The sequence below is a fragment of the Rattus norvegicus genome, chromosome 1 (genome assembly GCF_021556685.1).
Source record: "Rattus norvegicus strain SHRSP/BbbUtx chromosome 1, alternate assembly SHRSP_T2T, whole genome shotgun sequence".
Lineage (NCBI taxonomy): Eukaryota > Metazoa > Chordata > Mammalia > Rodentia > Muridae > Rattus > Rattus norvegicus.
Window position 1 is genome coordinate 110291636 of NC_141534.1, and position 25013 is coordinate 110316648.

General features: G+C 48.4%; 1 protein-coding gene across 20 annotated transcripts in view; it reads left to right on the forward strand.

Annotated features, from left to right (window-relative positions):
• Nav2 (neuron navigator 2) overlaps nucleotides 1–25013 on the forward strand; it is a 658517-nt gene that overhangs the window by 451247 nt on the left and 182257 nt on the right. For 11 of the 20 annotated variants that reach the window (XR_015654269.1, XR_015654404.1, XR_015654321.1 and 8 more), the window contains 3 exons: nucleotides 6305–6572; nucleotides 10379–10447; nucleotides 17071–17237. Coding sequence is in view for 14 of the 20 variants with exons in the window: in XM_087609805.1 (XP_087465931.1) it covers nucleotides 6305–6572; nucleotides 10379–10447; nucleotides 17071–17237 (504 nt within the window). In the remaining 6 variants the exon portion in view is untranslated. The remainder of the gene's footprint in view (nucleotides 1–6304; nucleotides 6573–10378; nucleotides 10448–17070; nucleotides 17238–25013) is intronic. The other 9 variants (XR_015654363.1, XR_015654445.1, XR_015654479.1 and 6 more) reach the window with 1 other exon arrangement.

A 25013-nucleotide genomic window follows, 5' to 3' on the forward strand; every position in this document is an offset into this window, starting at 1 on the left:
GAGTGGCAGATTCTGTCTCCTTACACAAGGGTCCCTGCGGGCTCTGCTTCTGTGCCCTTGTCCCACTTTCCCCACAGATAGTGCCATTGGTGGGACACAGGTCCTCCAGAGCAGGGTGGGTGGCTGGGCGGTCTCTCATCCAGCTCATCACTGAGCAACGCCACAGACCCACGGGGCTGGCAGGACTTGGAGAGAAGTCTCACAACCGCCCTCTGCAGCAGCCTCCTTCCTTATGCTTTGACTCAAAATCGCTCCTCCCCTCTGGGGCAGGTTTGTTCGTAATACTATTCTGATGTACAGGACTTCTTGCCAGGCCTGGGATTCACTACCCCCACCCCACTACCCCACCCCTGCTCAGAGGAGAAGGGGAGGGAGAGGGGAAAGGTTGTGGGAGAGGATGATTTGGGGGAGCAGTGAGCAAGATGTAAAGTGATTAAGTAAAATATAAAATTAAATTAAAAAAATGTTAAAACAAGCCCAGCATGGTAGCCAGCCCTTTAATCCCAGGCAAAGCCTGTAGAAGCCTGTAAGTCTATAGTATTTGATGTCAGCCTGGTCCATAGAGAGAGTATCAAGCTAAGTGAGGCATAGGGAGACTCCGTTTACCAAAAAAAAAAAAAAAAAGAAAAAAGAAAAAAAAAGTGCTGATACAAAGTTACGTTGTCAGAGATGGTGCTGTTGGTAACATGCTTATTGGAAGAGTGTTTGTGCAAGAATCTGGGATTCAATCTCCAGCCATAAACGAAGTATGGAGGTGCACGCTTCCCAGCCCAGCTATTCGAGGTGCAGACCAGAGGTATCACAAGTTCAAGGTCCTCTTTGGTTGTATACTGAGATCCAGGCCAGGTTGGGCTGTATGAGACCTTGTCTCAAAAACCCAAAACAAGCCAGGAGGTGATGGCGTTCACCATTAATCCCAGCACTTGGGAGGCAGAGGCAGGTGGCTGTCCTTGAGTTTCAGGCCAGCCTGGTCTACAAAGGGAATTCCAGGACAGCCAGGGCAACATAGTGAAACCCTGTCTCAAAAAATTAAAAACAAAACAAAACAAAAAACAGAGAAGCAAAACAAACAAAAAGCAACCCATCTTTTGACTTAGCTGTCATGCCTGGCATTACTTAGATCATCTCTGCAGATTCACCTCATCTCTAAGTACTTATGTCTGAGCGGATTAGTACAAGCCAGTGGGAACAGAGTGAGCAGGCAGAAACCAGAGAAGCTATGTGTCCTGTCCTGACAGCAGTGGACATCACTGAAACGGAATGGTCTCTTGTCATTTGTCCTTCCATTCAAAAGAGGGTGGCCAGGCCAGAGAGTCTCCCTGGGCCATGCACTTCACTCTGAGCGTTCCTGTTTTTAACCTGTGTTAAAAGTCTAGGTGGGCTTACAGGATGAGGCTCCCTTCCCAAAGCCTTGGGAAATGTCAACATTCTTGTGGTCTTTCGGGGTTTTGGTTCTAGGCTTCCTCTATGATTCAGCAGACAAATACCATTTGGAAATGTGGGCAGAAGACAATCCTAGCTATTTGGGATACTGTCTGTTACGGACCACCCATGGGACAGGCTATGTGACTTTTAGAGCTTTCACCTCTGTTGAGTTCTTTGTGATAGAAAACAAAATTCAACAGTTCGTCAACCGGGGAACCGATAAGGAAAATATGGTGTGCCCATAGAGTGATATACCATTCAGTACTGTGAAGCTGATGCCTGCTCTAACGTGGTTGAACAAAACTTAGGCTAAGGGCTGGTGATGTAGCCCAGTGATGGGAGGCTTGCCTAGCCTGTGCAGGCCCTAGATTCAATCCCTAGTACTATAAAAATAAGGTTAAAAACAAGAATGAAAGCAAACGAACAAATACGTTGAGTAAAAGAAGTCAGTACAAAAGGTTACAAGTTATTATGATTTACATACAGTATCTAGGAAAGGAAAATCTGTAGAGATAGCAGATTTGTGGGGGGCCTAGGAGTCTGGGGGATTGATTGCCACTGAGTACAGGAAATTGATAGAAATGTTTTGTACACATAGAGGGACCCATGACTCCAGCCACATATGTAGCAGAGGATGGCCTTGTCCAGCATCAATAGGAGAGAAAGCCCTTGATCCTGTGAAGGCTCGTTTCCCAATATAGGGGAACGCCAGGGCATTGAGGTTAGAGTGGATGAGTGGGAGTGGGAGCATCCTCATAGAGGCAGGGGAAGAGGAGAGGGGGTAGGGAAGAGGGGGAAAGGAGATAACATTTGAAATGTAAATACGTAAAATATCCAAAAAATGTTTTAAAAAAAGAGATGTTTTAATATTAGAACCAGCTAAACTCACTGCAAGTCATTGGGTTGTAAACTTAGTTTTAGGTCTATACACCGGGCGTGAGATACTTTGATTTATTTGAAGAAACAGAAAGCAAGCCCCGGTTGAACTTTGTCCACTCTGAGGTCACTTACAGTGGTTTTCTTTGTGTGACCCTCAAGGAGAGCTGGATGGGCAGACTCCTTGGTCTTCCTTTGGGTGGAGAGCCCAACAGGGAGCTGAGCCAGCTGCAGGTAGAGAGGGCCTGTGTTTTCCGAGCTCAGAATGCACAGTGGGGTGGCACTGCAGGTGCTGGGAGCTCAGTTTCTCATCTCCTCTCTTCACACTTCTGACATCCCTGGAGATGTACTCGATGTGTGGCCTTGAGTCTTACTGACCACACGAAGCCGCTAAGCCATGGACGACAGAGATTCAACCCTCAGGGTCGGCCTGTGAGTCTATGATCCTTATAACAGAAGTCCCAAGAAAAAAACATGTATTGGCTGGGGTAGTCCCGGGACCTCTGATAGGTGCGTGGAAATGCTTTAGGGAAAGGGAAGCAAACAGTCAAGAGCGGCAGATGGTTTGCTGGCGTGGTAGCCACAAGCCAGTGCGGACAGCTCCACAGGGTGGGCTGTCGGGCTTTGGGTGCTGATGCAGACATGTCCAGTACTGTGTGAGGCCGGCCCTGAGCCCCGCCTGGGACATGCTGGGGTTTTTTATTTTCTTTTTTAGCTTTTCTCGGTTCCTCTCCCTTTTGTTTTCCTTGTGTGGTTTATTATAAAAATGTGTTAAGGAATGTCGAACACACCAGGAAAATAAAAACAACTGCATGCCCATGAGCTACCTTAATAAATAAAACATTATCTGGTCTGTTTTTAAATTCACCCCATGTGGTGAGCATGTGAGCAAGACAAGTCACACCAGTGTTAGGAAAACCAACTCCTGAGCTAGGAAAAAAAAAACCCCGGATTCAAGTCCCACCTCAGAGCTTATTACCTTGTTGCTGCCTTTCTGACTCCCAGCTTCCCCTTCATACCCCCTGCCACAGTCTCAGGATGGCAGACGCCATGCGTTTGTGACTAGCTTGGAGGAACACACTAGTTGGCCATACACCTTGCTAGTCATAAACTACTTACCGTCCTGATAACTGGGAAAAGCACACACAAAAAATAGATCTTTACATAGATTTCATCTCCAAGAATAGCTGTTATCACTCCAATAAATTCATATTTTGAAGGGAATTGGTTCATTCCCCCACCACCACCACCACCACATTCTTTCATAGGTGTTCATCTGAATGCTGACACTTGATTAATTTCTGAATTTCGCCCATTAACTCGGGTGTCTCTGACCAGCTGATGGCCAGAGATGTCGTTTACTGTTGGCTTCGGTTCCCCATGACTGAAGTCGCTGACTGAGTCATACTCCCTACCCCCGGCCTCATAGTCTGTGGTGTGTACTTATAAGGACATCTGGGGACAGGACGCAGCTCCTTTAGGTTTCCTTGGGCTGGAGAACAAAGCAGCTGGAGCCACACAGCCAAGTCAGGGAGCGTGTGCCCTCACCTCTGACACTTTCTGTGAATCCGTGTCATGGTGGAGGGTGGTGTGGGGGCGGGGGGGGCAGAGAAGTTCATAAGCAATGTCTGGGCATCCCAACTGGACTAGGTCAGCCTTGACTTCCACCCATCACTGTGGCATAATTAAGAACCCCATGTATCAATATCATGGTTTGGGGCCGGAGAAAAGGCTTAGCAGGTACAGGACTGATGGCCTGCGTTCAGTCCCCAGGGCCCACATGCACTGGGTGGGCTGTCAGGCTTTGAGCACTGGGCGCTGATTTGAACACGCACACTACTGCTTCAGACAGGCCCTGAGCACTGACTTCCACAGGTTGTTCTCTGACTTCCACAGGTACGCCCTGGCGTGTGCTTCTCCCTGATGCGCTTCACAAATGATTACAGTTTGGGGACTGAAGCGGTGTCTCAATGGTTAAAAGCACTGGCTGTTCTCGCAAGGGTCCTGAATTCAGGGACTCCAATACCTTCTTCCGCAGGCAAAAGGCACAGAGACTGAGTCACACAGCCTGGAAACATGCATATAAAATACAGTGCACACAACATACATGCACATAAGATACTCGGACACATAAAATAACTCTCTAGTAAATAAATCATGGTTTGCAGAGTCACTTTGGGAAAGTCGTCACCCAGAGCAGCTCATTCGTGAAGCATGAAGCTGTATGGCTATTTTCTTTGGGGTTCTGGGGCTGTGTTCTTCCTGTAGCACCAAGAGTGGCGGGGGGGGGGGGTCATCATTGTTCGCACGCACACAGTGAATCTTGACGTAGATGCCGTCACTTGCTCTGTAAAGCCGGGGCTGGCGGTGGAAGTATGGCCCTTCCTCGAAGGCCGGAAGAGATGGTGTGACTTGCACAGCTGGAGGGTGATAGAGTTCAGTCTGGAGTCCAGAGGTGTAAATTCTCTGCTGCACCTGTCAGCCCTCACAGAACCTGCTAGCTTTCAAAGTGTGTCAGGAAGACCGGCTTCCGGAAGGGTGTTATCAGTGGTTCCCTCACAGCCTGAGGAAAGGGTGCTTTGGCAAAACAAGTGCTTTGTCCCAGTCTAACTTGGGGGTGGAGGGTTGGACACAGGTCCAAAGGCCTGGCTGCCCTTCCTTCCTTGCGGGAACATGGCTTGCCCTGAAGGAGTAAGTTACTTTCCTTCACACATTCTTGCCTGACCTTACCTTAGAGGAAGAAACCCTTGTGCCATCCTGGGCAGGTTTCCTCAGCAGGGCTCAGCCAGAGGCCTGCACTCTCCATACAAGCAGGGCTGCTGACTCCCAGCCTCTCACAAGACCCCTGCAGCTCCCTTGGCCTTGCTTTGTGCTAACATCCCCACCACCACCCCAAATCCCTGGCTTAGCAGGGGAGTGTGGAGAATATCACTTCTCTGGGTTTTCTCCTCTGATGTTCCTCTTCCTTGGTGGCCCTACTTCACTGCCTTGGGGTCAGTGTAGCCTCTGGCCGTTGGCAGCTGGTATTAAAAATGCTACATAAAAGGATGGATGCTCAGCTTCTGTATGGAATAAATATTTCATTCCTCGCCACGGCTCTTTATGCATGCCTCGAGGCAAATGCATTTTAATATCTAAAACGTACCGTCTGGAATTTGAGACTCTCCCCACTCTGTTCAAATTCATTTTCATATAGGAAGTATTTTGCTCCTGATGGGAGCTATTCTTCTCGCCCCTCACCCAAAGCCTGAATTCGAGTTATGGATTCAAGGGACAAGACAGGCTGAGCCATGGGTTTGAAAAGATGTCTGGGTAGAGGAGAGAAAGGATTTGGATTCAATGGCGGACGGCCACTTGGCATGCTCTGTGTGGCTTGAGGCTCAGAGTGTGGACTTGGCAGATGGAGCTAGACCATAGTGTCTCCGCTAGTGCCAGAAAGCAGTCTAGGATCCACAGCCTTGCCCAGATCACAGGCTCAGTCTTGAGAGAAACACTTACTTTTTCTGTGGTATTCTTACTGAGAAGTTCCTCCTGGCCCTTGCCAGCCAGCCGGCCAACCAGCCAGCCAGTTCTGACTTGCCTAGTACATCTACTGCAGCCCCATGGGAAGACCACACTAATCTCTTTGTGGTTTAGGAGTGATTTTAATGGACCTTCAGGAGTTGAACTCAAGCAGGGCTGAAGAAGCCCATTGAACGTGGAAAAGAAAGGCTGATAAGAATCCATATTTAAACTGTGCAAAGGCGTCCTTGAGCATTTGTTCTTAAACCTCCGATACATGTTAAGCAAGGACCTTAAGTTTTATTTACGAAAACAAGCAGATCCACTATGCTAAGTCATTTCCAGTTCAGACAGGGAGGAGGGCATATTGTATACAAAATTAGATTTTCCTAAAAACATTTAAAATTTCATGGCTGTTTCAACCACACCATCGATTTGGCAAGGTTTGCTGGTTTCCCACATTATGCCTTTGGTGACGAGATCCTCTTCTGTTGTCTTGCAGAGATCAGGAATGGGAACCTCAAGGCCATTCTAGGCCTCTTCTTCAGCCTCTCCCGATACAAGCAGCAACAGCAGCAGCAGCAGCCTGAGAAGCAGCACCTCTCATCATCCCCTCTGCCACCTGCCGGGTCTCAGGTGGCCGGGGCGCCTTCCCAGTGCCAGTCTGGCATTCTTCAGCAACAGGGGCTGGCCACTCCCCAAGCCCCGTGCCAGCCCCTCCAGCCAGCTTCACATCAGCAAGCAAAAACACAAGCGGAAATGCAGTCCAGGTGGGCTCCTCTCGGGGACAGATGGCTCTGCTGATCTTTAGATGTCCTTCTCCCCAGCTGTGGAGGATAGCCTGTGCAGTCTGTGGTTCTCATGGGTGAGGAATTAACATGGCCTCAAGATAGCTACAAGAAGGCCCCACTGTACCCAGTGGAGACGTGTGTTCATACAGGTCAGGAAGAGGCCTGCTAATTCCTAATGTGTTCTATAAAAGTTCACCCACAAGTCATTTGCTTTAATGGCAAGAAAAACAAAACAAACAAACAAACAAAAGACCCCTGATGGATTAGAAACTAGAAAGCTTTTGGACTCAGGAGAACGTCCTGTAGAAGTGTTCATTATAACTGTGTCCTTTTAAGCCACCTGAGGCTAGCAGTGAGACCCAGTGCCACTTGTCTGATTGGTCGCCTGGCTTTATTGAATGCGTGCTGAAAACCACTGTGCCCCACAGCACAGAAGGTTTCTTGAAGTCGCTAGACTCTTAAACACCAAGGCCAAAGATGCTTGACCCCCAACTACCTTGAGTCACAGCTGTGCTTTCCCACAAAAAGCGCAGTTTCCCACCTGGCAGGGTATTTACAGCCAGGAGGCATGGGTCTGATGTAAGTGAGGCCCCCTAATTAATTATCTAATTATCCAACTAGCATTGTGGAAATTTGTGAAACGGGAGAGTCACGTGGACTAGCAATGAGAGAGGGCACCAAGCAGCCAGGCAGTGTGCTCTTTCCTTGGAGGAACGCCTGACTGGGAACTCTCCCCTGGCTGGAGGCTTCCCCAGCGGACCCACGCTGCCTTCTGCCCAGGCCCATTCCCTGACATGCTCGCTAGAATTACAGTGCAGGGAAGAGGCTCTGTGTGGGAAGAGGAGAGAGCCTCATAGTCAAGTCGTTCTGACTGTTGTTGCATGTCTGCTCAGAACCTTGAATCTGCCAGTTTGCATCTTATTATCCTGTGAGAGCAGAGTCTTCTATGGGCCAGGTACTGTCAGTCATTTGGGAGTCAGAGATGAGTGATAGCCATCCATGATACCTGCTCTGTACGTGTCCCCAGGGGAGGCTGTGCAGCGAGCATCCGGAACCAGGAGAAAGATGGTGGGACTCAGGGTTGGTTGTTTAGGTTGGATTAATGGGAAGGCCCCTCTGAGGCCACGGCACCTAGTGGCGAGACGTGGTTGGAAGGAAACCAACTGTGCAAACCTCAACTGCAGAGCTGTGTCGGGGCGGGCAGCTGGTGAGGAGGCTCTGTGGTAGGAGCAAGCTTGCCATGGCACTGGGAAGAGAAGAAACCGGACCATTGCCCGCAGGCAAAGAAGGCGCTGTGTGGCGATGGATACGTTATCAAAGTTGGGCTGAAGGAAGTGAGCCTGGACTCTCTTCTAGGGAGCCAGGAATCTAAAGTTTCAGTTGGATTTACATTAAGAAAAGAAAAGAATTCTCTGATGATTAAGCTTGTGGGGGAGCAAGAGTGAAATGAAGGAGCCCAGGGAAGGAGACTTCTGCAGAGTAGGCAGTGAGTGACGGGGAACAGTATGACGGTCTGAGGTAGATGGAGATGGACCCCGAGGGACTTGTCGAAAGTTGAGCCAAGGAGCCTACAAGCAGATTCACTATCTAGAGTCAGGGAAGAAGAGGCAACTCAAGTAATAAAGCCCGGTTTTTTGGTTGTAAGAATAAAGCCCGGTTTTTTGGTTGTAAGAATAAAGCCCGGGTTTTTGGTTGTAAGAAAAGCAACCTATTGCTAAGGAACACTTGACGTCAAGAACAGCCACACACAAGTCAGTTTTATTTTAAATCCATTCACTCCAACAGCAGAAGGGTGCTTGCCGTAATGCCGTGCTTTCTGGCCCCGCAAAACGGTGGCCTGGGCTAGGAGTTGAGTGGTTATGTCCTCATTCACCCCTCTATGCCACCAGGCCGATTACTTCTGCACATGAGTGGTCTCATCTTCTGTGCACTGTCGCTTCCCACTCTTACTTCCAAAGCACCTTGCCAAGGTCCAGACGTAAGCTATCCCATACTAACACTCTGGCTGTCTTTGGTACAGCCAAGACCCAAAGGGTAACCACTTGGACTCTTGGCTATTAGTGTCAGGTCCCGGCATGAGCACCCTAGATGCCAGACCTGTTCTGATGCTCTGTTAGAACTCTTCAAGATGCAGACATGCCCGTTAAGAACACGTCTAGGAGGCCTAGAGATGGCTCAGTGGTTAAAGCATGGACTGCTCTTCCAGAGGTCCTGAGTTCAATTCCCAGCAACCACATGGTGGCTCACAATAATGTGATGGAATCCAATGACCTCTTCTGGTGTGTCTGATGTATGTTCACATAAATAAAAGTAAATACATCTTTAAAAAAAAAAGAAAATACAAAAACACACATCAGGGTCCCATATGCTCCAGGACAGCAAACACCAAGATTCCATAGCTTTCTTAGGAAGCTTGCCTATATCATTCAAGAACATCTGAGATATCGGTGTAACGATGTCAGAGCAGTCGTGCCGGGCTTCATCACGCTACAGTCTGCATTGTGACCACTTGATCCGTAGTTCACAACATGAAGTGTAGAGTCCCCGGAAAGAGCACATTTTCTAAGCCTTGAGTTTCTTTCCATTTGTGTCTGTCTTAAATACAATCCATATTTTGTTATCTAGGAAACATCCAAAAGTTGTTTGGTTTCTTCTTTCTCCCTCACCATTCTCTCCTCTCCCTTTACTCCCAGAGAACAGTATTTCTTAACACAGGTTTTTCTGCCAACGTTCTACCAGAAAAGTGGACGTCAGAGTAAGTGTTTGAGGTTGGGAGACAGCTCCGTGGTAGAGTACTTGCCCCCTCTAGTTCCCTAATCTTTACCTAAAAATATATAAGAAAGATAAAAGACACAAAACAACTATAAATTGATTAAATCTGACCAAGAGTTTTCATATGCCCATGTTTCTGGGACGTTTGCCCTTACACCCCAGCGAACCATCCCGTGAAACCAGCACAGCGGTATGTTAGAGAATATTGATTATGTGTTGTAAATGCTTCCTACCTCAAGCATGGCAGTGCTTTAGAGAGGTAGAGAGACAGGAAAGAGAAGCTGAAACAAGAGGATTGCCACAAATTCCAGGCCAGCCAAAGTGTAAAGTGAAGGTGACCTCACAGCAGCCTGGGCCACAGTGTGAGACCCTATCACACTATCACAGAAAACCAAGTCAAACAGAAAGCATTAGAAGCGCGTAGCTGAGTGAAGGCAGTAAAGATATTTAGTATGGTCATGGGGGGCAGGGCAGGTCAACAATCTGAAGGCCCTGAGCCAAATCCTTTCTTTTACACTCACTGGGATTAAACTTAGGGCCTTGCTCATATTTGGCAAGCGCTAAGTTACTGGACTCCTTTTTACTTCTTCATATTTTAAAACGAGGCCTCACTAAGTTGCCAGGGCTGACCCTGAGCTCACTCTGGAGCCAGCAGGTCTTGAACATGCCAGCCATGGCTGTTCGTGCCACTCTTTGATGGTCATGGACTCGTCCTCTGAAACTGTAAGCCACAGTAGACTCTGCTGTAAGTTGCGTCTAGTTAGAGCAATGGAAAAATAACAAACACACCATCCATCCTCCTGCCTCGGCCCCCTGAGTAGCTGTGATCACAAGTCTAGGCTTTAGATAATCATGACTGTAGTTTCTTCATGCTGTGATCACTGAAATGAGCCCCGGAGGGCACTGTGATTTAGCTGGGAGGAAGTCTATGGAGGACCGGCCCAGGGACTTCTTGGCTTGTCTAATATGTCTCTTCTCACTCATCTGTCCACCTTTTCCTTCCTACCCTGCAGTGCATCAGCCAAGGACTCATGTCAAAGCAAAATCATCCGCTTCACTCTGGGTCAGAAAAAGATCTCTAGGTTAGCAGTGTCCTTTGTGTCCTCCAAAGCATGGTTTAAACCCAGCCCACTCTTCCCGTTGCCTCCTTGCTGGCTGAGTTCCCTGTTGATTCCCCTCCCTGCTCCGTGTCTCCGGTTACCCAAACCTAAACATGCTTTGGCCATTGATTTAGCTGGGGGAGTTCTGAGGTCGGGCTTGGGTGGGAGTCGGTGTATGTGCGTGAGAAGCTTTGTATGTGCCTAAGTGACTGGCTCAGACAGGATGTTTTTCATTGTATCGATTTCGCCTTGTCATTGAGAAACCATTGAAGAAGAGGTGAGTTTCCAGGTAGTTACATAGCCATCTTATGGTGAATGCATTTGCTCCCTGCTTCATCCCGGCCCTAATCTGCATCCCCTCTCTGTGTGCCGTGCTTTGGCTATGGTCATGGTTGCTCAATTACTAACTGGGACAGGGGAGGGGGCAGGTTTCCTTGTGAGCTGAGATCTGATATGTGAATTCATTTCAGAAGGCTGTCATGTCCTGTCTTTGTTTTTGGGGATTCTCCTGCATACCATGGCTCAGTTTCTTGGGGGTGGGGGTTCGGGGGCAGTCACTAGTCTGCAGCATCCTGTCCTGACCCCTGAGACACATGCTTGGGTGTGAGAAACCCCAGTTACATTGTAACATCTCCAGTCTTATTTAATGCTACAGCCTCTGTGAGGTAACCAGGTAGGTCATGTTAATAGCCCCATGTTACAGATATAGAAACTGAAAGTTCACACGTGTGATCGTTTGCTCCCATGCTACACCAAAGATGGGAAAGAGCCTGCGTTGTTTGCCCCAGAACCCTTAGGCCATGCCTCAGCTTCTTGCTTTTGCATTCGGCTGTTGTGAGGTTGTCAAAGTTGCTGCCTCAGCCTAATCCTTCACACTGCCCTGCGGCACCCGAGAGAAGCTGCCCTGGGTGACCTTCCCGTGACAATGGTGCTACATTTGCTTTCCAAGGAACTGTTTCCTAATGGTGAGGGGAAACTGGCCCTTCATTTCATCCATGTGCAGACCAGTGTGACGAGCTGATAGCTGTCCCCTTTGCTCGGCTCTGGTAACCTTTTGTAAATAGTGTGCCTTTTTCTGCAAAACTTGTCCGGGGCAAGACCCAGCCTGGAGCCACCTGACTGGTGTGGGAGAAACTGCATGGCCCTGTGCTTTGGAGCACAGCCTGCACGCGTTACCCATAAGAGACTGCTTTCCCTGATGAAGAAGAGGAAGCTGCAGCAGGAGTGGATCCCCTGTTCCAGCAGGCTGATCCCACAAGTCTGAACATCGTGCGAGTATGTGGGCATGTCAAAGGACAGGGGCAGCCTGGAGGAACCCGTGTCTGTTCCCAGGACACCCAGGCCTTTGTCCCAAAAGAGAAGAAGACAGGAGCTGTCTGAGAAACTGTCTGATTGGAAGCACATGCCTGCCGTTGACTGGCACAGATGCTGTATGGAGGCTGGGGAAGCGAGGAGCTGAAAAGACAAGGGTGCAGCTACCCCACCCTAAGGCTGTGCCGAGAGTAGAGTTCTCAGCTTCACCATCAGCCAAGGTCTGGCTTCCTTTAGAGTCAACGCATCCCCCACCGAGAGTGCATTTTGAGCGCATCCTGTCTCTGCTGAAGCCAACGAAGGGATGGACTCATACTCCTGGGCTCCCCTCTTCCCAGATTCTACCTCTGATCATTGCCCTGATAAGGATCGAGGCTGATTAAGTACCCTTAAGTAGAGCAGTAAACTCTGGTTGGCAGAGCAGATACCCCCACCCCCACTCCCACCCCCAGGCTGAGTAGGCCACCTGCCCCCCAGAACTCTAGAAACAAGTTTCTCCTGGAAGTGTAAATGCCGATTGGATTCCTACCAGGACCAGGTACCTTAGTGGGCACTGGAGATGTTCAGCAGAAAAGCCTCACCCTGGAATGTGGACCTCGAGCATTTCTGCAGTCTACCATGTTGTCTCCTCCCTGCTTCTCTGGTAGCGTCACAGGCACATACCATGTTCTGCCTACAGGAGGCAGGAAAGCACGGTGGCACAACAGTTTCGCTGCCACTTAGCATCGCCTGGGTAAACGATTTCCTCTTTAGGAGCATATGCGTGTGTCTACCTTGCTTCACGTACAGTGTCCTAGGGATTTTGTAAAAGGCTTTTCCGGTTCTAGAATATCATTGGTGCACAGTAAATTGCAGGTGTATGTGGGGGGTGGGGTTGTGATGTTGGTTTCCTGGTTGAGCTTGGTCAGATATGGCAGCCAGGCTGAGTGGATCCCTGTATGGCTGTCTTAGCCGTCTTGGGAAGTGGAATCAAAATTAGTGGGATAATCAGGCCTCTGCCTAGCTGCTGAAAAGCAGATGCCGTGGAAATGAGAGATTTAGCATTTAATCATCTTGTCTGGCAAGAAAGCATCTCCAATCCTGGACTCCCCACCCCCAGCATGTGCACACAAGCTGCCATGCTTCCTGGGAGGGGCACCCCCCTACTCCCAGTCTTTGAAGTGGTTTGGGAGAGAAGAACGGCCCTCCTACCATCAGCACGTACAGCGTGTGGAGCGGAGGCACGGGGGGCTTGATTGTAGGGTCCATGCCAGGAATGAGTTCAATCCCCTGCTTGGTGTCCCACACACTTTGGAGAATTTGACCACGGCTCTCCAAGAAGCAAGAATTGTCTCCCACCTTTCCACAGCACTTCTGTTAAAGGTTTCATGTTTTTAAAGTACCGTGTACGTTTGGGAAAACCCATCTGCACCTTCTGTCCATTTGAAGCTGGATACGGAGTGATCGTCAGAAGCGAAGGTCTATTTGCAGAGCCGCCTGGACCTCTTGGTACCGTGAATGGCACAGGGCCCATCTGCCCGCCTGCCTCCCGCTGACTGGCTTCAGTGAGGCCGTGCGCTGGGCAGCATCTGCCATGCCACCTGCAGCTGTTCCTATGGGTCAGACCCAGCTCTTCAACAAGGCAGGATTCTGATGTGACTGACAGCACATGCTTCCGGGCTGGGGTTGATCCAAGTTCCCATGATGAACAAGGACGTCAAGAGTAACGAACTGCAGAATGTTTAGCCAGAGGCTGCAAGCCTCTGTGCGAGGCCACGGGTCTGTGTCACGGGTATAGAAGACATACTCTTATTTTTAGCTCTGCCCTCGGCCTCCTTAATTAATGCTTCAATCCTGAGGGATAATGGGACAGAGTCCAGGCTTCCTAGTCTGACCACAGGGTCTTCCCTCCTCTGGTCCTCTTCATATCCCCTGACTGGGTCATTCCACTCTGTCCCTCAGAAACCATCACACTCCACCTCTCTTCTCTGCCTTTTTTTTTAGTGTGCTTTGTTCTTGCTTTGTAGCCCAGGGTGACATTGAATCTGGACAGTATACCTGTCTCGGCCTCATCAGTGCAGGGTAATAGGTGTGAGCCACCATGGCTAGCTGTATTTTGGTGGTAGCCTACATTGCACGCAAGACGGACATGTTCTACCACTGAGCGAGATCCTTAGACCTCTTTTTAGATCTCACTGAGTCGTGTTGGCTGGCCTTGAACATAGTCGGTAGGCCAAAAAGGCCTTGAACCCTTCCTCTGTCAGCCTCCTGAGTATGTAGAGTTACAGGCATGAGCCACCATGCTTGGCTTCACCTCTACTTTCTGCAAGCTCTCAACCACGTGTAGTGTGCTATGCCTTCTGAGGCTCCATTCACCGTCCCCCTCCACACGCCAAGTCTGGGTCTTGCCCTGGGATCTCTTTTTTGAAATCCATCGTCTCCTTTCTGTGAATTGCCTCTTTGCCTCCACACACGTCACCTAAATGCCAGCTGGGGTCATCTGGCTCCTTTGGATCCAAGGAGGACTGTACTGACCAGTGCTGCCTCGTGCATCTCCTGCAGCCAGTGGAGCACCACATCGTTGAAGGAAGTCAGGACGGGAACTCAACAGGACAGGGACCTGGAAGCAGGAGCTGATGCAAGGACAGTAGAGGGGTGCTGCTTACTGGCTTGTTCACCCTGACTTGCTCAGCCTGCTTTCCACAGCCCACAATGGGCTGGCCCCTCGAACGCCAATCACCAATTAAGAAAATGCCCTACAGCCTTGCCTGCATCCCGATCTTATAGAGTGATTTTATCAGTTGAGGGTCCCCTCTCTCAAATGACTCGCGCCCCTATCAATTGACAGGAAGCCAGCCTGCCGAGGCGGCTTTTGCTAGCATTGTCAGATGGATGAACTTCAGAGAACTTGAGAGGAGCACTGGACTTTGATCACCACGAGGGATCCAGGACTGTTCTTCTTAGTCCCAAATCCAGGGCTGCTTCACTAATGTGAGGCTCCCAAGAGCAAGTTTTCTACCACAGACAACATAGTTTCTCTTCTGGAATGTTCTTTAAGAGGGAAAAAGAGCCGTGCTTGACAAGGCCTATCTTGCCTCTTTCAAAATGTTGATCTGGTACTGACTTTTGTCCTCCTTCCTTCTCAGCGTGTACGTCTGTCTGCTTCCTTTACCTCTATACCATATGATATATGGTATGATGATGAGTTCTTTACATATCTGTGCCAAGCAAGAAGGACGAGAGGGGAATTCAGCGGCAGCAAATAGTCACCACAGAGCCAGGGGTCAAGTCCCATGACAAATGTACAGCTGCCCATTGGGTACCTGCTCTTCCAGAGTTTTAAATGGAGAATACGAATGTCAGATGTGAGACTGGCTTGGAGTCCTGTGGGTAGGGAAGCCTGCTCTCTATCCATTACCCCACACTGCCTCCAGAAGAGCAAACCTATCCTGTGCTTAGATGGCTTGCCTCTGTGCTGTTCTAAAGATCTCCTGTGGTCCAGCCTTGAGTGGGCACAGCGGAGCCTCTCTAGCGACTCTGAAAGGATTTTGTCTTGTCCCCCTTGCTGCTTTGTGCTCTCTACAGACCCCCGTTGAAGCCTGTACCACGGAATGCCTCTGCTGTGACATTATCTTGGAACAAGTCCATGATCCTCCTTCCACCGGTCCTGTATGTAGGGATAAAGACTTCTGTAGACCATGGCTGCTTAAATCAGTCTGGCCCAACAGCCACTGTATGTACGTGTCCTACCAGGGGATGCGAAGTCACGTCACCTAGCATGGAAGATTTGCAGGACACTGAATCAGAAGCAGATCCAAGTGACACTAAGGTCCCATCCCTGGATCTCCCGGACCAACCGTGCTGACACATCCACCCCCCACCCCACCCCAGATGTTGGAGCCACTGGGGATTTGTACCAGTTCTATCCTTGTGAAGGAAGTGAATTCTTCCCAACCAGAGGTTGCAAATTCACAGAGGGTGGATGCTCCTAGCACAGCAGGAATCAGTGCCTTCAAGACTCGCTGTGGCTGGAGGGAAGCAGCAAGCCCCACACACACACCCCCACCTCTCCCAGCTCCTAGTCGGGATCCAGCCAGCTTTTTAACTAGATCGCTTTTACAGTCCTTTCACACCAGCTCATGTTCTCTGCGTGCTCCACAACCATCTTTCTTGCTGAGCCAACAAGAAAAAGTTTAAAGCGTTTGCTGCTTACATCTAAAATGCTTCCAGACTCTGGGCTTCTTTGGTGCTCGCCGAATCACACGGAAAGAGAAAGGCTGAAAGCTTTATGAGTTGAAAACTCAGGCTTATCATTGGGTCTAATGTTGGTCAGCCGAGATTCCAGTTGCTTTTAAACACGGCTCAGTGGATTTTAACTGAAAGATACTACTAAATATGTCATCATGTATTCATCCTTCAACTTTAATTATTGGAAACAGCCTGCTTAGTAAGTCCCTGGACCAAAATTCTGACTTGAGGAGTCTTTCCCCTTAACTCTCTAGGGAGTACTCCTCGACATCTATAGACACACTACAAAGAAATCTGGCAGCTTTAGTTTCAGAACCACCCAAAAGGAGGTTTTATTTAAAGGGAAAAATGTGTATTTGTCTTTAGACCAACTGAAACCTGCTGTTTTTACAGATAGAATTATGACTTTATATGTTGACCGTAGAGACAAGCTAAGCCTCGGCCTCAAAGGGATGCCCAGAGACAGGTTGTCAGGTGTCGAAAGATCATGTATAGCCAGATGAGCACTGTCAGCCAGACCTCAGGTTTTCACTACAGATGTGTTGGATTTGAGCGGTCACAGTTTACTTCCTTACCGTTATAAACCGAATCCCGGTCTTCGTGCCTATACCCCTGGGCGATGGCAAGCACTATTTCCAACACGGTGCACATGGGAAAAATAATTCAGGGTTAAGTCATTGTGCTCCGAGCTGGACAGAGACTGGGACGTGTGTTTTGCTCATATTGAAAAGTAAGAACACCTGTCTCTGAGGATAAAGAAGATGGGTCTTATATTCCTCATCAGCAAAAGCCTTCACATTTCCTCTTTGCTGAAAGGAATCATGTTTCCAGTTTGCCCTTGGGCTTCCCTGGGGTCCTTACGAGCCTTGGTGTTTGCTGTAGTGCGCCAAACCGTTTGACTAAGGCTTCTCCACAGACCGGGTGTCTTGAGTTTGTTTGGTCTCTTGTGGCTGCTGTCCCTGCTGATGTTGTTGTTGATGATCTCCTGCATGGTCGGAATTCTTTCTGGAACACTGCTGTCCTCCTAAGACTGACCGAGTTTACTTTTTTTGGCCCTTGCCTTTTAGACTCCCAGGTCCTACCGCCAGGGTGGCCGCTGCAGGCAGCGAGGCCAAAACACGCGGAGGGTCAACTGCTGCCAACAACCGCCGGAGTCAGAGCTTTAACAACTACGACAAGTCCAAACCTGTCCCTTCTCCACCCCAACCCGCGCCACCGAGTAACCATGAGAAAGGTGAGTCATTTTCTTTGGAGTTGCCTGTCAGTCTGTCTCTTAGCAGACCTGTCTGGTTCCTGAGGTGGGGTCAAGCTTGAGCTTGCAAACAGGATGAAGAACCGTGGTTCAAACATACATGTGCTTAGCAAGGAGGTCATTACCAGTGACATTAACATAGTGGGGAACGCATCGTTACCTTCACAGCCAGCCAGAGTAAGTTATTTGTTTGGCCACGGCCCATAAGACACTTGGCTACAGATTGGAAATGAGACGCCATTTGAAATTTGAGAATACATTTTGGAGGATGCTATGCAGTAGAAGTACAAGTTCCTCGGGGCATGCTTTGGGCGTTGTCAGAAGTAATGTGAAGGACCATTGGGAACGTGGAAGTTTTCACCTTTGAAAAGTCGGGGATGGGTCAGCTAAATCGAAGCACTTACTTGGCTCAGATATGGAGCAGACAGCCTTGCTCCGAGGAGTGGGATAGTGTAATGGTATCTGACCATCTGTGCCGCTGAGCCTTTAGGATGGAGAAAAAGCAAGGGGAGTAGCTTGTGGAAGACCTCCGCAGAAGGTAGTAAATTGAACCTTTGCTTGGACAGGCCTGTGAGACATTCAAGAAACTAAGGCAGGTTGGACAAATCTTCAGTGGAAGACAAGCCCTTCCTGCCCTCCCACCAAGCAGAGAGAGTAGATACCGAAGCCAGGTCTCTCAGAGGCATTTCCCGGGGCAGTGTGCAAGTGTCCTAGAACTTACCGTGGGTCCTGTCACGCCGTCTCTTTGAGCCACAGCACACTGCCCCCCAGTCCCTGCAGTGGTTTAGAAGCCTGGGCAGCCCTCCTGTTGCGAATGAACAAAGCCCCATCCTATCTACTCCCCAAACCAGCCACACGTGGGCCACAGAGCCGGCTTCCACTCAGAGTTTACAAATGGTTACATTTTTTTTTCCCCTTCAGAGTAGGGAAGAGATTTTTATATTTGTGAGGCTGACAGATTTCTCAACCAAGGTACCAGGAACTTGAAACCAGTACTAAAGTCTTAAGCCAGGATATACGGATCAGCCACATGGGTTTTTGGTCTGTCAGTTTCACTTCTGAGGTGCTGGGGATCAGACCCAGAGGACAGGCATATCACTGAGTCACACCCCACGCCCCACTTTTAAGATTTATTTATTTATTATATATAAGTACACTGTTGCTGTCCTCAGACACACCAGAAGAGGGCATCAGATCTCACTTCAGATGGTTGTGAGCCACCATGTGGTTGCTATGATTTGAACTCAGGACCTCTGGAAGAGCAGTCGGTGCTCTTAACCACTGAGCCATCTCTCCAGCCCTGGCATTCTTTATAAAATTGTGCTTGGAGGAGTTGGACAGACAGATGCTGTTTCTGCAGAAGACCCAAGCTCCAATCCCCAGCACCCACGCTGGGCAGCACACGGTCACCTGTAAGTCCTCAGAGTCCTAGTCTCTCTTCCGGTCTCAGGATACTTAAACTCACAGGTGCATACCCACATACAGAAACACACATACATAAAAAATTAAATAATTTAAAAAAAACACAAATGTGTGCCTGGAATATAAAAATCACATCTATTTGCAAAATTGTATGAGAACACATATTTTTTTAAAAGTTCTTTTATATTTCTTAACAAGCACCAGTATTAAACCAAACTATGCATACCCTTCCAGAACTTTCACAGTACAGCCATATAAATGCAACACACTCAAATATAGAAATGTCTTGGGTTTTACTTCAAAAGGAAAAGCTATTTTCTTTTTAGTTCTGCCCGTGTCACAACCTCATTTATTCCCCCTTTAAAAGGATGAAACTCAACATGTAGCCCCCCCAAAAAAAGGTTCGATACTTGATAGAGTCACAGAGGCAGGGAGGGGTGAAGTAGCTGCTGTGGGGGGGGGTGTTGAATGTTGAAACAAGGCAGATTGTTTTAACATGCTGAACTAATAAATCTGGTCTACCTTAACAACATTTCTGTGACTATCAATGGCCTGGTATAGTAAAGTCCTTTGGGTTTGAGACTAAAACCTGCAGCCTCACTTCCTCCTCTACCCGTGAGACCACTGAAGAGCTGTAACATACACGACATGCTCAGCTGTCCTCGCAACTGGGCCTTGTTCACCTGAGAACTATTATGCTTCCTGGTGGGTCTCCTCCTCTGGTCTCTGTCACCTGTATCATCTCTTTGTTCTTCTCGTCTGGAGACAATGTTAGAAGGCTAGCATTTTGTCATGTCTGTGTTACATTGGATCCATTGATTAAGAGTGTCTGTAAGCCTGTCACTTAGTGGTTGGCGACAGACAGGGTCAGTGATTAGAAGACAGAGCTGTAAAATAATCACTATGTTGGCCTGTGCACCAGGACTGTGACATGACATCATGAGTCTAGTGGATGGAAAGAATCCGGTACTCTTAAGTCCAGTGACGGAGAATACCTCTTTCTTTCATTCGCTGGTAACCATGAGTGGAGCCTGGGATGGGACTGGCTAGCATCAGGCTGGTTGTGGGAACTAAGGGGCTAAGGTGAGGCACACAGGGAGGAGTTCCCGTGTGTGCTTGGTCCCAAGCCCAAAGTAGTAATAACCGGTTCTGCTTTGAGGAGGAGTCTGAAGTGATTCCAATGGCATTGCTTCCCCTTGGTGCTAGGACGGTAGCTCAGGAAGGAGTGAGTTGCTCTAAAAATCTTTTCCTAGTGGCGGTCTGGGTGTTGATCTTCTGGGTTCACTTTGGCAGGTTCTGTAGTGGACCTGTCCAAGGTTGCCATAGTGATGGGTAAGTCTTGTTGGTCATTCTGGAACTGTGACCCTTGACAGAGAGAGCAGAGGATAACTGTCATTTCTGGGAAGCAGCTGCAAAATCACTGTGATCTCTGGGCTGCAATCTATCATGGGCGTGGGGGCGGTTGTCTTAGAAAACCAGCACCAGGTATGGACCAGGGGCTACTGTTGCATTTAAAGTATACTCCAGAAGGTTGCCGGGAGACAGAGCTCTGTGTGCAGATGGACCAGCCTAAGCTGTCAGGCTGGACTAAACTACCACACTCAAAGTCCTCCCAGGGCTCTGGGAGCGGAAAAGGCCTGGCCCGCTACAAAGCTATACTCAATTCCAGGGCCGGACTACAAATGTCTGTGGAAGAGTTTGGCCTCCAGTTAAAGACAAGGCAAATACTCTGAAGAGAGATAACTAAACTTGAATTCTAGTCTTGCCACTTTCCAGGGCATCTGTTCCACATCACCTTTAAAGACCATCTCAAGCCACACTGGTGCTGCTCAGGAGGATACAGGCAGCCATTGAAGGTGCTGGCAAGCTCTCCCAGGTGCTTCTCCACAGGCTCACCCACTCCAAGATAGGGTCCACACTGATGTAGTCTATGCAAAGTGTCCACATAGCCCCAGTGAGAAGAGAGTCTATATGGTTCTCTCTCTCTCTCTCTCTCTCTCTCTCTCTCTCTCTCTCTCTCTCTCTCTCTCTCTCTCTCTCCATGTATGTGTGTTCGAGTGTACACATATCATAGAATGCATCTGAAAGGGACAACCTCAAGTGTAGGTCCTTCCTCTCCTTGCTTGAGACATAGTCTCTTGGTCCCACAAGCTTCCAGGGACTCTGCTATTTCTGTCATCTCACTGTAGGGAATGCTGGGATTACAGACCCATGCTACTGCATCTGGCTTTCCCTGGGTTTTGGTGAGCACAGGGTCTGATGCTTGCACTGTGAGCACTTTTACACATTAAGCCACATCCTCAAGCCAATTATTATTCTTTTTTAATTATGCTTTTGGCTTCCGGAGCCCCAGACAGTGTGTGGACACCAGAGTGAAGGAGAAAGGCAGCTGTGGCCTCTGGGACACATGGAGCCATCAACTGCCAAAGTGCAGCTTTTGCCAATACGTCTCAATCCATCGTTCTTCAATGGCTCTTTTATTAAATATAGTAGATACCCTGAGTTGTAACAACATGCAATATTTTCCCCGTAAAACCAACTTATTCAGTTGGCATTTTGAGTGCAATTTGCTTCTCATGAATCATCCTTGGAAACAGAGAGTATTCGCCACTAAGGTTTCTCTCATACTTTTTGCGTGTGACCGTTAATTTGAGGTTTTGGCTACTAAATTTTTAGAAGCTGGTGAGGACTGAAGAGATTAAGAACACCCCAGCTCTTTTAGAGGACCCAGGTTCAGGTCCTAGCACCTACATAGTACGGCTCATAACTGCCTATAACTCCAGCTCCAGGAGAGCTAACATCTTCTGTAGTTCACATGAATCTGTACTCACAGGAGTACAGACCAACACAGACACACATATACACATAATCAAAATAATAAAATAGACCTTAGAAGAAGAAATGGACTTCATTGTGGGGTGTGTGTGTGTGTGTGTGTGTGTGTGTGTGTGTGTGTGTGTGTGTGTATCAGTGCACTAATTCCTTTTTTAAAATTGTATTTTTATTTTGTGTGTATGGCTATTCTGCCTGCATATATTCCTATTTATCACATCTGTGCAATACCCAAGAAAGCTGGAAAAGGGAATTGGACCCCCTAGGACTGGAATTAAAGATGGGTGTAAGCCATCCTGTGGCTATTGGGAATAGAACTGGGTCTTCTAGAAGAGTAGTCAGTGCTCTTAATTGCTGAACTGCCTCTCCCGCCCCAGAGTACTCATATTCAGCTACCCCACTGTCTTTTCCCATAATGTGTCTACCTCGTTCTGGTCCCTTCTCCCACATTACCTGTCAAACTACATCCCATTACCCTCTCTTTTTCCCTTCCTCCCCTTCACAGTCTCCTTCCTACTTTTCTGTCACACACACACACACACACACACACACACACACACACACACACACACACACGAAAGAGGCAGGCCCCTAGATTACTGTGAAAGAGAGCTTGTTTTTCACGGTCTGATTGTGGACTGTCAGTTGGTCAGCTTTCAAGGTGGCTATGCAACTACAGACCCTGGACTTCATAAACTTTGCGCTTTCTATTAAGGTTCCTGAGTTTGTATTTGACATTCTTCTAATCCTCAAGGCTGTAAAGGTGGAAACCCTTACTCTCCTTACCCTTGTGTTCTCAGATGCATACCACGAGAAACACCACTTTCTGATTGCTCTGTAACTCTCAGCAAGATTTCGGTGACTTACTGTTACAGGGGTGACTATAGGTAGTGACACCCATCCACCATCCCATCCTCCAACTCAAGTCTGGCAGGCAGCAGGAGCTCAAAAACGGGGAACCCTAGAAATTTTATATCCATTTTATCATAACTATATTTAAATTTATTCTCAGAGCCAGCACTTTAGATAACGGCTCACTGACAGCCAAGGACTTCAAAGACGGCTTTGGTTTTGTGGTTTTGTTTTGTTTTGTTTTGTTTTCACCTTGCCAGTCTTCAAGTCGTTATTATATTTTATTTTAAAATGTTTTCATTCTTTCTGGTGCTAGCTGAGCTCATGGAAAATAAGGGGTTGGGTTTTGATCCCTTACTTGGGCTGGAGGTGTACATGGTGGTGTCGGTGTATTAGCAGAAAAGACCAGGAGTGCTTTGAGAGCGTCAGTTTGCCCTCGTCAGTTCTTTGTGCTCTTGGCTTTTTAAGAGCTTGGAGTCTCTTTCTGCCCAGGAGAAGAGATACCAGATACGGGAGGACCACGAAAGCCTCACACTCCAGCTTTTGTCCTTATCATCTAGGAGTAAACAAAAGCCAAACATCAAGGGGAACCAAATCATGTCTGGTGTGTTTTCTCTGGGAATCTTTGGGGGCGTTTTCTTGGGGAGAAGGGGCAGGAAAGCCCTTGAGTGTGAAGCTATGTGCTCGGGCTAACCCTTTCCCACAGAGACAAGAAGGCTCCTGGCCAGGTTTGCCTTTCAGGCAATAGGGATGTGCTTCAAAACCAGTGGTTTTGCTGGACGGCATCATTGTAAGAGGCAGTGAAGCTGGCCTTGGGGAGCAGGAAGAATGAGTGGGGAAAGGAAAGGAAACCGAGTCAGAGGAGAAGACAAAATCCGATTTGGTCAGTCTGCGTTGGGGAAGTGAGATGCGTGCCTGCTGTGCGTCTGAGCTGCAGGTGGTCTACCCGGGTGCTTCTGCTCCTGTTCGACAGGCAGAAAGCATCACCTGTGTGTGAGGTCAGTTTCATTTTAAGCTTCATTAGACGGGGAATGCACTTAGGCACCCGTGTGCTCTCTCCGTCAGGTTTACCAACCGCAGTTTGATCGGCAAGGCTAGGTTCATTCCATTTAAATATTTCTTCAAAAACATTTTTTTTCTCCTAAGCTATGCATTTGAGAGTATTCATCTACATTTAATAAATTTATGTTGAAGTAAATGAAACGAACTCTTCCATGGACATGTAAGGCCTGTCTGTCTTCACAATGCAAGATGTGAGCAAAGACAGAAGCAACTGAGCTGTGACCCTCGGGTTCAGCCACAGCTGCTACTTCATGGTGGGCTTCTCATGAAGGCACTTGACCCTTCTCTGCAGAAGCTGGCTCTCTAGGGCTGAACTCAATCTACCTGATAAGATGTCCTTTAGAGGGGGACAACCCCATAGGAAGAACAGTATCAACCAACCAGACTCCCTAGAGCTCCCAGGGACTAAACCACCAACCAAAGAGTACACATGGCGTGACCCATAGCTTCAGTCGCATATGTAGCAGACGATGGCCTTGTCGGGCATCAGTGGAAGGAGAGGCTCTTGGTCCTCGAAGGCTTCATGCCCCAGTGTAGGGGAATGCCAGGGTGGGGAGGTGGGAGGCGGGAGGGAGTGGGTGGGTGGGGGAGCACCCTCAAGGAGGCAGAGGGTGGGAGGATAGGATAGGGGGTTTCTGGAGGGGAAACTGAGAAGAGAAGAGAGAGGACATTTGAAATGTAGATAAAGAAAATATCTAATAAAAATGGGGGGAAGATGTTCTTTAGAATACCACTGTGCAGCTGGTGTGAGAGGGATCCAGCCTCTAGATGCTGTACATGAGGGGGTCACAGCAAGAGTATTGCCTTAAGGTAGTGGTTACAGTAGCCTCAATTGTTGGTAAGCCTGCCTGTGAATGTCATGTCCATGTGAGTGGCCATGATGAAGCATAGTCTGCACCAAGGCCCCGAGGAGCTACTGGTGGAGTTTCAGCAGTGCCTACGCCTAATTTTGTAGCTTAGAGGCTTTCTGAGCTTGGTGGGTGATAACACGGGCTCGAGCATCAGAGCGGTGGCCTGCTTAATTCTTGTAAAGTGTCCTGAGCCTGTTGCCTCGGCTGCGATGGGAGAATCAATAGCATTTTCCTGAAATGACAACTGGGTTGCAAGGCCCTTGGCCTATAGTGACTCAGCTTGGGAAAAGCAAGGCTTTGAGAGGAAAAAAAAATGGTTGTCATCCTGAATAGCCCAAGACAGTGAGCCTCTGCTGCCCTCTGCTGTCTGAGTCTTGTAATGCAACTCATCTCTGCCTAGCATTTTTTTTTCTTCTTCTTAATTTAACTTTTAAAAAAATTCATTTTTTTTGCCTTATATGTATGGGTATTTTTGCCTACGTGTTTATCTGTGTACAGATTATATCCCATGATGCTTGCACAGGCCAGATCATGGTATCAGATCCCGTGGAACTAAGTTACAGATGGTTTCAAGATGCCTTGTGAGCGCTGAGAATCTGGTTCCTCTGGAAGAGCAGCCAATGCCCTTAACCACTGAACTAAGACACCCTGCTAGATATGTAAAGATTCATCTAGGCAAAGATGTTCCCACCCAGGCATGGCTTCTCTGCTTTCTTTCCTCCCCTCGGGAGAGTGAATG